The sequence below is a fragment of the Garra rufa genome, chromosome 4 (genome assembly GCF_049309525.1).
Source record: "Garra rufa chromosome 4, GarRuf1.0, whole genome shotgun sequence".
NCBI lineage: Eukaryota > Metazoa > Chordata > Actinopteri > Cypriniformes > Cyprinidae > Garra > Garra rufa.
This window is the reverse complement of record NC_133364.1, coordinates 21,843,318-21,857,059: the sequence shown is the minus strand read 5'-3', so window position 1 is coordinate 21,857,059 and position 13,742 is coordinate 21,843,318. Positions and strand designations below refer to the sequence as shown.

General features: G+C 38.3%; 1 protein-coding gene across 1 annotated transcript in view; it reads right to left on the bottom strand.

Moving 5' to 3' along the window:
* The window catches only part of cacna1c (calcium channel, voltage-dependent, L type, alpha 1C subunit), a 140,453-nt gene that overhangs the window by 70,879 nt on the left and 55,832 nt on the right, over positions 1–13,742 (bottom strand). The window contains exons 2-8 of the mRNA XM_073837781.1: positions 10,031–10,373; positions 6,940–7,045; positions 5,275–5,425; positions 2,725–2,794; positions 2,420–2,640; positions 1,839–2,012; positions 1,239–1,409 (exon numbers count right to left, since the gene is read on the bottom strand). Of these exons, the coding sequence (XP_073693882.1) occupies positions 1,239–1,409; positions 1,839–2,012; positions 2,420–2,640; positions 2,725–2,794; positions 5,275–5,425; positions 6,940–7,045; positions 10,031–10,373 (1,236 nt within the window). The remainder of the gene's footprint in view (positions 1–1,238; positions 1,410–1,838; positions 2,013–2,419; positions 2,641–2,724; positions 2,795–5,274; positions 5,426–6,939; positions 7,046–10,030; positions 10,374–13,742) is intronic.

Sequence of the window (13,742 nt, the reverse complement as noted above, 5' to 3'; positions counted from 1 at the left end):
TGAACGAAACCGTGCCTGTGTCACTCTAATCTGCCTATAGTAAGCCTGGTTCATGGCATAAAAATTAATTGTGTTTAATTACTGAATTTCCACAAAAACTACATTACCCATCCAGTAATACAGAGGAGAGCCAGATTCACCAATGAGAGAAGTCACTGTTACCATGGAAATGATAATCGCAGTAAAAGCCCACTCCCATTAAGCATTGTAAATGACATAATCAAGTAAATAAAAGCCCATTCCCATGAGGCATTGCATGTGGCGTAATTGAGTCAGTAAAAGCCCACTCCCATGAAGCTTCGTAAATTGAGTCTTCTTACATGTTACATATACATAATTTGTATACACTCTAATATTTTAAAATAAACTTAAAATATATTACTTTTTATATACGTTTAATCAAGAGTTTCAAATGAGGATCAAAATAATTCATCTCAGAGCTGAGTACATAAATGGGGAAAAACTTGCAGAACTGATAAAGTGGCTGCAAATGTGACCGCAATCACTGCTCGGCTATGAGCTACGTGCCCCTAAAAGCACGGACACATGCTTTCATTCACGCATTTACAGGTTTCCATTGTGTTCTTCGCTGGGAAAAGACATAATGCGGCTTCAGATCTCAGAGCTGATGTGTGGATGGATTAGTGTTGCTCTGGCTACGGCATGAATCTCTGAGAGGTCTGAGAACTCCTTCCACAGCCAAACATCCAGATTACCCACACACTCCATCGTTCTGCATTCATCCGGGCTGAATGTACTGTACATTGAGCACTGAAGCACACAGCCTGTTCTTAGGCTTACAGAGTCTCAATCTCTCTATTCTAGATTCAGAAATCTGCACTTCAATTTCAAAATCCAATGTAAGTTCTAAAACGCAACTGCACTTCACAAAAGTTAAGAGCTTCTTAATCATTCAACCAACAGCAATCACCATCATCATTAGTGTCATCAGCACAACCATAACGTCAACACTGTTACACATCACATCATAACCACAATATTATCATCAGCAGAACCACTATCATCATGGCCACCACATTACACTACCACCACCACCACATAACCATCACTCATCATGACTGTCACTAACATTATTACCCTCACATACATATATCATCACATCATACCCACCATAACATTATTATCCTCACCTCTACATAACCATTATCAATCATGCTATAATCACCACCACCACCTTTTCAAATCACTGTCACAACCAGTATTTTCCTCGCCATTACCATTACAACCATAACTACCACCACCACCACCATCACCATTATCACTGCTACTCTCATTGCCATAATCACCACTACCATCATTCTCAATCACCGTCACAACCAGTATTATCCTCACCATTAACATCACCATTACAGTCATAACCATCCCCACCATTACCATCATTATCCTCACTGTAACATTGCCATAATCATAATCATCATCACCACCAGCATTACCACCATAACATCTTTATCTTCGCACTAACACCATCACATATTTGCCATCACCATTATCATCATCATCACAACTTTACCATCACATTATCACCAATCACATCATCACCATTACAACTGTAACTATCATTACCACTGCTATCACCACCATCATTCACTGCAAGTATAATCCTAACCATTACCATCACAACCATAACAATCCCCAATATTACCATCACTAACCTAACTGTAACTAACATTGCCAAAATCATGATCATCACCATTATCTTTACTACCATAACCATCACAACCATCTTTGTCTCCAACACTAACACCATCACATATTCACCATCACCATTATTATCATTGTCACAACTTTACCATCACATTATCACCACAATCATATACCATCATTACCATCATCATCCCCATTACATCTGTAATTATCCCCACCACTGCTATCACCACCATCATTACTATCAGTCACTGCCAGTATTTTCCTCACCATTACCATCACCGCCACAACCTTAACTATCACCACCATCACCATTATCACTGCTACTATCATTGGCATAATCACCACTACCATCATTCTCAATCAGTCACAGCCAGTATTATCCTTGCCATTACCATCACAACCATAACTATCACCACAATCAACATTATCATGCATCATCAGCATTACCATCATCACCATTACAACTGTAACTAACACTACCACTGCTATCACCACCATCATTACTACCAGCCACTGCCAGTATCATCCTAACCAATACCATCACAACCATAACAACCCCGACCATTACCATCACTAACTTCACTGTAACTAATATTGCTATAATCATCATCATCACCACTATCTTTACTACCACAACCATCACAACCATCTTTATTCTCACCACTAACACCATTGCCTATTCACATCACCATTATTATCATCGTCACAACTTTACCATCACATTATCACCACAATCATATATCATCATTACCATCATCATCACCATTACATCTGTAACAATCACCACCATCATTACTACCAGTCACTGCCAGTATTATCCTCACCATTACCATCACTGTCATAACCATAACAATCCCCAATATTATGTCATTATCATTATCATCACTGTAACTAACATTGCCATAATCATCATCATCACCACCACCATCATCATTACTACCATAACCATCACTACCATCTTTATCCTCACCACTAACACATATCACATATCCACCATCACCAATTATCATCGTCACAATTTTATCATTTCGTTATCAACACAATCACATGACACACATCACCATTACCATCACCTTCACCATTATAACCATAACTATCCCCACCACTGCTATCACCACTATCATCACTACCAGTCACAGTACGACATCACTGTCACAAACATAACTATCCCAACCATTACCAGCGTTATCCACGCTGTAACTAACATTGCTAAATCATTATCATCATGACCACCATCATTACTACCATAACCACCAAAACCATCTTTATCTTCACCACTAACACCATCATCACATACACCAACACAATTATCATCAACATTATGATTTTACCATCATATTATCACCACAGTCACATAACATCCATCACCATTACCATCATCATCACCATTATAACTAGGGTTGTGCCGATAGACGATAATATTGCGTATCGACGATAGTCAGAGATATCGCCTGTTGCTGATGCCTTTGACGATAGTAAGATGATTATTATCATTATCCGTCAAAAAGCACCTAACTTTAGCGATGCAGCGCAGAGAGTCGGTACTAGGATGCCTCAGAAACTTGCCGCGGTATAAACACAAGCATGGACGCCGCAGATGTGTACAGTGAAAATGGGTAAGAGATTTATTCATCATACAGTGTACATAGATTAAGTGTTGACTTAAGTGTAGACAGTCATTAGGATAACAGAGGTAGTACAAAATAAAGTGTAAAGTTGGCAACACCAAAGCTCCAAAAATATCAAAAATATTTATTTTTAAAACAACTTTCTTAAACTACCTCAATGCCTATGTATTGAAGAGTAGAAACTGAATGTCTAAAGGCTGCAAAATGCTGTGCAACTGGACTTTTTACGATTTTTCAAAGGTCTACTGGTCTTACCAATGTAACATAAGCCACAAGGGCAACAGAGCATATAAATAACATTGGCCGTCTTACACGAAATGGTGCCTCGAATTTTAAAAATTTTTGCCGTGTGAGGATGTGTAAAAGTTGATGTCTTATATGTGAAATTACACTGTTGACAGTTACCACATCTATAATTCCCATGAGGTATTTTATTCAAGAAGTGAGGAGCCGGTTTCAAATCCGCTCTGACTAAAATATTTCGAACGTTAGGTGTTTTTTTATACACTAAACGAGGAGGTTTATCGAAACATTTCTTCAGACTGGGATCACTCTCTACAATATGCCAGTGTTTTAATAAAACGTTATTGATATCCTTAGTAACAGGCGAATATTGCATATAACAATTGACACGGCATTCAGTTTTTTTGCAGTTTTTAACTAGACTCTCTTTTTGTGACACATCTTTAAAACAACTCACTGCAGACTAAATCCACTCTTCTTTATATGATCGATGTCTAAATCTCTCTGATAAAATGTGTGACTGCTGTTGAAAATCATCATCACTGCTGCATATACGGCGAATGCGACTAAATTGAGAAATTGGTAACGAACGCTTTAATGACACGGGATGATAGGATTGTCAGTGCAAAATAGTGTTACGATCAGTAGGTTTTCGATACAAAGTAGTCTCAATGCCCGACGTAGTGTGAAGAACAAGCACATCCAAGAAATTCATTTTCTCTTGATGGAAATCAATGGTAAATTTTAACGCAGTACATTTGTTATTTACCAAACTATGAAACTCTAATATCTCAACTTCAGTGCCACTCCATAAGAGAAAAACATCGTCAATGTATCTTTTTCATAAAACAATGTATTTCAGGAAATCGTTGACAGGATTAAACACAAATTGATGTTCAAACATCCCACAAAATAAGGATGCAAAGCTTGGGGCCATCTTAGACCCCATACTGACACCCGAAATCTGTAAATAATACTCAGACCCAAATAAGAAATAATTATGTGAAAGCACCAATTTTGCCAAGTCACTCACACATGCAGTACTAGGAACCTGGCAAGGACGTTGATTAAGAAAAAATTCAATTGCCTCTAGCCCACCCTGAAATGGAACATTGGTATACAGCGATTCAACATCCATAGTGACTAGAAGGACAGAGGTACAGTAGTAAAATGTGGTTTAGGCTGAAATAAATACGATATATCAGAATCTGTCTGTATATAGTAAACATAAACATTCACCTCAGTAACATCTGTATGCGTTAACTAGAATTACGATGCGATAAAATGGCGCTAAACATATGCACGTGAATTACACGCACATCGCTTCTCCACACTCTATATGAACTGAACTACAACATGAACTGATGACAAAGATCAGACATATAGCGGTAGCATTATCGCAATATGACGGGTACAGAAAGATACATTCATTTACATTCAGGCACGCACATTTACCACTCCCTGAAGATAGCAGAGAATGAAACCGAAAGTAAACTTTAACAGAACTACCGTCAGCGCTCTGTACACGCACAGCTGTGTCACAAGTCACATGCACTACCCTTAAAAAACGAATAAGGAATTTATTACATATTGACATATTTACATATTATTAAATACATTAGCACAATAGTATGGTGTATCGGCGATCTCAGAGGCTGACGATAGGACGATATGAAAATTGAGCATTTTGCCCAACACTAATTATAACCATAACTATCGACACCATCATCATTACCAGTCACTGCCAGTAATATCCTCACCATTACATCATCACAACCATAACTATCCCCATCATTATCCTTCCTGTAACTAACATTGTCATAATCATCATCATTATCACCACCAGCATTACTACCATAACCATCACAACCATCTTTATCCTCACCCTTAACCCAATCATCACATATCCACCATCCCCATTATCATCAACGTCATGATTTGACCATCATATTATCACCAGAGTCACATAACATCCATCAACATTCATAACTATTCCCACCACTACTATCACCACCATGATATCGCATAAAACATTTACAAATAAGCACTGTTTCCATCAAACGAGACAAAGAGAACAAAATCGCCACTTCCTAAAAAAACAAGCTCTAAATATCACTAAGAAAAGCCACTGAGTATAATAATTTGCATATATAATAAATTGCTTGTGCCTCAGCGAGCAGACGAAACACAAAAAATGTGGTCACTGCTTTCAGAGGTGGATGACTGCTGTTTGGGAACGCAGTCGTGTAAGACAGTTCTGAGAGGCAATTATACAGAAATACTTTGATAACAGATTTTACTCAGGCATTTAAGAATGACCATAACATTTCAGATGCTGTGCAACAAGATTGCTCCACTGGTTAATCAGGTTATATGGCCCCATAGCGCATGGGGGAATTTAGCCTGCAAATGCATTTCCATCTCCTATTATTTGCATTTAAGGCCCGTTCACACCAAGGATGATCGATAAAGATTTAGTTCTAAAACAGTGAAACAATATTATTTGAATCACTTTCAGAATGTTTTTTTTTCACCTGATGAACAATAAAAACATTGACACCCAATCAGAATCAATCCAGCTATAATGAGCGATAATCAGATGAATGTGTGAATACAATAAATGGACAATATTGCCTATTGGTGTTTACGCTAATATAGTTATCTTTATAGTTATTGTTCTTGTTGTGCACAGGCCTTAACTATTTTTCAAAAACAACCTAAAAAAACTTTTGGCAAATTATTATTATTATTTTTTTTTTTTTCCAAAATCTGGCATTTCCATCTATTTCTTCAAACTGTGCATAAAAAACACAGTGTGATGGAAACAAATCTATTGTCACAAACATTACTTCTTCCTCTTTCTTTCTTTATAATGCATTAACAGTCTGTTGACCAAAGTGCTTTAACATGCAAAAATAAATCACAACCATAAAAACGAATAAGCTTACCTTAAAGTTTTTGTTCTTATAGCTTACGTAATTCCATCATCACATAATCATCACTGTCACACAACATAATCATTTCCATCACTACCATCCATCACCACCATCATCCTCAAACGCCGTCACAACCAGTATTATCCTCACTTCTACTATAATCACCACAATGACATTACATAACCATCACCATTATCATCACCATCACAACCAACAACAACCATAATCACATTAGCACCATCATCACCAATATCACATACCATCCATCACCATTACATTCATAATCATCCTCATCACTATGGCCATCGCCATATTCATCAGTCCTCCCATCAGCAGCAGCACACCACAAACATTATAATTACAGTCTTAATTCCATAATGATCATCATCATTATCATCACTCTCAAATCAGCATCATCATGCTCATTTCTGACTTTGTGCTGTGAGGCAGAGTGAGACGCTTACCAGGTTGGAGTTGGTTGCGTTGGAATCGTCCTCGGGGAAAGGGATGTAGACAGCTAAGGCCACGCAATTTGCAAAAATAGTCATCAAAATGATGATTTCAAACGGTCTGAGGAATCGGTGTTAAGGAAAATGGCATAAAGCAAGAGAAGTACAGTACAGTATCAGTGTGTAAAAGACCAGATCCTCTCCGGCCTTTTTTTCTCTACTCGTATCTTTTTTCTTTTCATTCCTGTTAATAGCTAGGCCAAGCTCTTCAAAAACCTGGCCTTCATCAAGACAACGATCTTCACCCCCCTCCCACTTTCCCTTCTCTCTCTTCCTCTCCGCTCCTCTCCTCCCTCTCTCTTGTCACTGGCCAAATTGTTTGTTTGGCTTTCAGTTCTGCTGGAAACGCAATCAAACTGTGTCATCATTTGTTACAGGAATGGATTTCTCCAAGATGGGTGTTGAGTCGCATGGCACGTGTCCTGAAGAGAAACAGATGTGTTCTTGTTTTTCTGGATGTTTCTCTTGTATCTGCTGTCTGGGCCTTGAGTTATGGCTCTCTGGGGTTACTTCAGAATTACAGAGCCATAGACCCCGTAACCCGTTTAGATAAACATGCTTGTAGATCAGTAGTTCGGGTCCCAGAGGGAGTAAAAACAGACCATTTCAGGCAGACCCAAACTGAGTTTTATCTTTAAAGGTCTTGTGAGGTTATAAATAACACTTCTATATATGAAACTGGCTTGACTGTGCATTAACGTGAATGTGTGTGACGGAATGCGTGTTTGGAGGAGGGGTCAATATGCGTGTGGATTTGTTTGTGCATGTGGGAGGGGTGAATATTTGTGTGTGTGCGCGTGGACCTGTTCAGCCTGTTGAGAGGAGCTGTTGGCATGGCAACACAGCCAAAGACAGGAGAGATGGGCTCTGGAGTCTCTGGAGATACAGATCCAGTCAAGTGTGTGCAAGACTGAAGACACATACGAACAGAACCCGGCAAATGAGAAACTTTTATAAAATATCCCACCAAAATTAATGAGGGAAAATATCTCTCCGTCTCCGCAGTTCAGCCGTTCCCTCATGCAGCTTTGTGAATTTATAGGGAAATCTTTGATGATGTGATCAGTTCTTGGCTGAAGCTGTGAATGGGAGCTGGATCTTCTATTTTCTGATGAATGAAGCATTTTACTCAACTAATCAATCCTTATTAACATATTTTCCTGGTCGGGGGCCTATCGTTGTCTCTTGTGGGCGGAAACGATTACATAAAACCGTGAGAGAGAAGGGAAAAAAAGAGAAGGGGAAAAGGACAGGGGAACACACCGTCCTACAGTCTCCTGTAAGAATACATTTGAGGGGTGCACTTGAATGACTCATCAAAGCTCAACTCGATTTAACCCTTTGTTGAATTAGATGTAAGAAGGATTCACATTTGATGAGCCTTATGCTCTGAACAGAAGCTGCATCTGAAGTGGCATAAAAACCACAAATGAAGTGCATTTACTGCTGTAAATCAAAGATGAAAAGGGTAACACTTTATTTTAAGGTGTCCTTGTTACACGTTACACATACTGACTATTATAATAACAATAAATTATGCATAATTACATGCAAGTAACCCTAAGCCAAACCCTGATCCTAACTCTGAACATACAGTAAATTCATGTAGTTAAGTAATATTACTCAGTACTTAAATTTATGATTACAATATAACAAGGACAACTTGTAACGATGAATAGAATACATTTATGCTGAAGGCCACTACACCTGAGCATAACACCTGAGCAGTGCAACAGGCTGATCGACTCCATGCCACGCCGCATTGCTGCAGTAATTCAGGCAAAAGGAGCCCCAAATAAGTATTGAGTGCTGTACATGCTCATACTTTTCAGTTGGCCATGATTTCTAAAAATCCTTTCTTTGTATTGGTCTTAAGTAATATTCTAATTTTCTGAGATACTGAATTGGGGTTTTCATTAGTTGTCAGTTATAATCATCAAAATTAAAAGAAATAAACACTTGAAATATATCAGTCTGTGTGGAATGAATGTATACATTATCCAAGTTTCACTTCTTGAATGGAATTAGTGAAATAAATCAACTTTTTGAACTACTAATTATATGACCAGCACCTGTAGATGTACCATAGTGCTTTATGATAAGCCAAAAACACAGTTTGGAAAATGGATTCATGATGTACTCACTTATTATATACATTCAGTAAATTATTAACACAAAAAAAAGTTACAGACTGCAGCTTTAAAGTGAAAATCAGTTTACTAAGTAATGTAAACTTGACTGACTGCTTCACTTCCAATTTAAAATCAGCTACATCCTGTCGAAGGTATTTTGTAACTTTAACAGTGATTAATTAACATTCAAAAAACAACTGTATCTTCAGCTACCTGCTGGAGCAATTGTCACAAACTCACTATGAAATGTTTTGGATGTCGCTTTGGGAGGAATGTGTCTGTCAAGAATGTAAATGTACGAACTGCAGATAAGAAAGCAACTTCATAAATATTATGTGCTCTTTAATGTTGCAGTGTGCAGTTTGAGGCCCTGCATCAGTGTATTAGCTTGTCAGATTCATGCGTACTCTTTCAAATGAAATATGTGGTCAGTTAAGTTTTGGGTCAGTAAAATATATATGTTATATATATAAAAAAATACCTTTTTTTCAGCAAGGATGCGTTAAATTGATCAAACGTGACAGTAAAGGGGTTTACACTGTCACAAAAGATTTATACTTTAAAATATGTTGTTCATTTAAACATTCAATTCATCAGAGAATTCTGAAAACAACAGTTTTCCACATGGTTTCCTCAAAAATAATAATATGAACGTTTCTTGAGCACCAAATCAGCATATTAGAATGATTTCTGAAGGATCGTGTGACACTGAAAACTGGAGTAATGGCTGTTGAAAATCTAGCTTTGCCATCAAAGGAGTAAATTACATTTAAAATATATATTACAATAGAAAACAGTTCATATTTTGTAATATTACTGACTGACTGATTATATTTTACCGTCTCCAAACTTAATTGACTAAAAGTGTATATGCTGTATATATAGCAAGCTTGTCAGAGTTCAGTAAAGGATACTTCCATTCCACGATATTGATGCACGCCCTGCGGATGGGGTTTTTAAGAGTGAGGCAGAGAAGGGCTCGAGGTGGGCGCGTGGAGGCAGTGCTGGCCTGTTTCTTGGGTTTGGTGTAGTGCTGGCGTTTGCGCTGCGTGGAGCTCGCAGTGGAGATCGGTGCTCCGGTGGTGCCCATCAGCTTGGCCTGCCGTGCCGCGTCGATGGCTGCCTGCCAGCTGAGGGGGGCGCCAGGGGTGGGAATGTGTTCAGGTGCAAGACCCAGCACCCCACCCCCACCCCCCACACGCTCGTCCTCATTCAGACTGGGGACTGGAGCCAACGACGGACTGGAATAGTTGGAGCCTGTACAGGAAGAGAAGGAGACAGTGAATGAGAAAGACGTTACAAACACAAAAATGAAAGCAGTGCGGTTTGATTACGATTTTTTGAGGTCATATTTAGAACCTTCAATTCACTTGGCAACTTTTCTAATGCCTTTTAGGGTGGCTTTATTGTTTTACCCTGGTCCTAGACCCAGGGTTTCAGTCATTTAAAGAGAGTTTATTTTATAGAAGTCCGCAGGGACAACAAAGCCCACAGCCAGATGGACAAGCGGTTATTAAAACTGTTTGTGTGCTTGTCACATGTTGCACATGTCCAATCAATGTTATTAAGCCTGTAAATATGCAAATACGACCGTCAAATCCATCCATAAATGAGTTTACAAATGTACAGTGTGAGTGTGAAATCTCAAAGCCTGGCAACCCAAGATTAAACACCCCTGGTATTTCAGGTGTGAAAAGCCAATCAATTTTCTTTTATATGAACTGAGACATTCCAATATAACCATACTGGCTAAATGCAACTGAGTATTCGTATTCTCTCACACTAAACATCACACATGGAAGCCCTGCAGGACTGCGTCTCATCTCCATCTGCAGTCCAAAAGCGTAAAACCCAGAGAGAACCACCGTCAACCGTCCTCCTGAAGTGTGTGTGTGTGTGTCAGGAATGAGAGACAGAGTGAGATCACAGTAGTAAACCACAGAACTGAGAGTTTCTCCCGTCCTGTACCCTTATTTTTCTCTCTCCCCTTCTGTTTCTAATAAATGGTTCAGCCCATTGAATAAGCCAAAGTCTGGATTAGTTTGAAATGTCATGTAAGAATGACATCAGTGAGTTTGTCTATGCTAAAATATGTTCTCCTATCCCAGTTTAGCATGTTAAAGTTTTTCTAGAGTGATACTAGTGCAGAAATCACCTTTTATACAGGAGAAAGTGCTGGGTTTTGGTCATTAGGATTCGGGAGAGTATGTTTGAGAGTAAGAGAACTGGAGAGTTGCTGTCTGTTATCTAACTGCTGTTAAATTACAGGAAGTAAAAGTGGTCTTTTCTCGATGACATGCGGACTCTCCTAAAGCACCATTTCTAATTACCGTAGTAAAGCCATGCTCTGGATAAAAGACTTTCAAAAAGAAGAATCTCAGTTACTCATCCTAAAGTACCCATAATGGATTCACTCTCTTGAGAGATACTCTGAGATGCATTTTTTTCTAATTGGGAGATAAGTTTGTTTTTTATTGACAGACACAAATGAACATGCTTAAAACACTCACAAACATACTGGCTTCTATTTTTTGTGACGACATTCCATAGACATAATGATTTTTATACTGTACAAACTATATTTTCCATCCTCCCAAAACATACCCCATTTAAGATCAAAACACCTCATTCTGTATGATTTATCAGTCTCAGCCTCAGACGTCACATCCACGGACCATTGCCTGAATGTCTGGTCTGATGCATATGGCACACAAAAGTGTAAAACACTTCAGGAGTTTCAAAGTCGTCATCGGATTGGTTGAATTATACAGTATTTCCGGGAGACATCTGTGTCATGGTCTTTAACGTTCCATCTGAAAACAAAGATGTTGTGATGCCAAATCCCCATATAAAAGAAGAAAGCCATGGTGTTTACAACTGTGACGATGAACGTTTATCAGGATCAACTAAACGCTGGATATTGGAAGTGTGTGACATTTTAAAAACTATACGTTCAGGAGTTTTACACACTGGTCTGTTATTGTGGGAACATTTCCACACCCCTAAATATGACGCAACACAAAGCGAAACATGATTGATTGTTTTACCTGTCAGTAATATGGCCAATTGGGTGGGCCTTGTCCATTCAAAGCGGCCAAAGTTCCTAGGCCGTAAGTCTGAAAGTCTGGCTACGCGAGACTAAAGATTTATAAGCTGTATAAGACAAAAATGTCCCCAAATGGTCTAAATTTACTGTTTTTTTATACTTGTGGGGACATTTGTGACCCTGGACCACAAAACCAGTCATAAGGTTAAATTTGACAAAAATGAGATATATACATCGTATGAAAGCTCAATAAATAAGCTTTCTATTGATGTATGGTTTGTTAGGATAGGACAATATTTGGCTGAGATACATCTATTTGAAATCAGAAATCTGAGGATGCAAAAAAATCAAAAAGACTGAGAAAATCACCTTTAAAGTTGTCCAAATTAGGTTCTTAACAATGCATATTACAAATCAAAAATTACATTTTGATATGTTTACAGTAGGAATTTTACAAAAAAATCTTCATGGAACATGAACTTTACTTAATTTCTTAATGATTTTTGGCATTAAAAAAAATATCTAAAATTTTAACCCATGCAATGTATTTTTGGCTATTGCTACAAATATACCCCAGCGACTTAAGACTGGTTTTGTGGTCCAGGGTCACATTTGGTTCTCAAAATGTAGGGAATACCAGGCACACACACACATTTTTGTAAACTTGAATTTGCATAAAGCAAAGACTAGGTGTGAAGGAAAGCCCCAAAATTCAAATCCCACATTCATTCACACAGGTCAAATCTGCACCTCACTGAAAAGTTTCTAAAGTTTGAGCCATCAGCTCTGACAGCTACTAAATCTGTTCAGTTTGGAATCCATATTGCTGACGGATGAACTGAGATTCGATCGCATTCTGCAACTGCATCACCACAGACACCAGCGGATCCCCTTTCCCTCTGATCTGAGATCAGCAATAGGTTTCTCTCAGTGCTTTTGAATAGGGGTTACTTTATAAGAGGAACATTTACAGTGTTTTTTAACTAGCAGCTTCAAACTAGTGAACACTACAATGTGCACAGATATAAAACAGATAAAAACCAAAACCAAAAAGTGAATTAAAGACAAAAGCAAAGTCTCTTTCACTTTAAACAAACAAACAAACATCGGTCTTACAGCATTTGTTAAGTAGCTATTACTGGTTGAGTTTTTCAACCTGGGGAAACTTTTTCGCAAGATGCAAAATACGTACCGCCATGTATGTTCTGTGACATATTTGATGTAAAATGTCCACGGAGTGGCGCTAAAAGAGTGTTTTGTTTCCCTGGAACAGATGAACGTACATATGGTACGTTTCATGTGACGTTGGTCTTGTACATGTCACCGCAGTTCTTTGTGACATTTTAAAATAACGTACCATCTGCACAACACCTAAACCCACCCGACAGTATGAACAAAAGCGCATGTGATGTAAAAACGCAATCGTAAGCATGCCGTTTTAGCTTGATATCTCATTTTTCAGCTCTTTCATCACGAGTCATGTTTTTCACAGGATTCGTACCCAATGATTCCACATCCTAAGTCCAATTCTATCCTGGCTTAACTACTGAGCAAGCTTGTTATGTCCTGAAAGCAAAAAC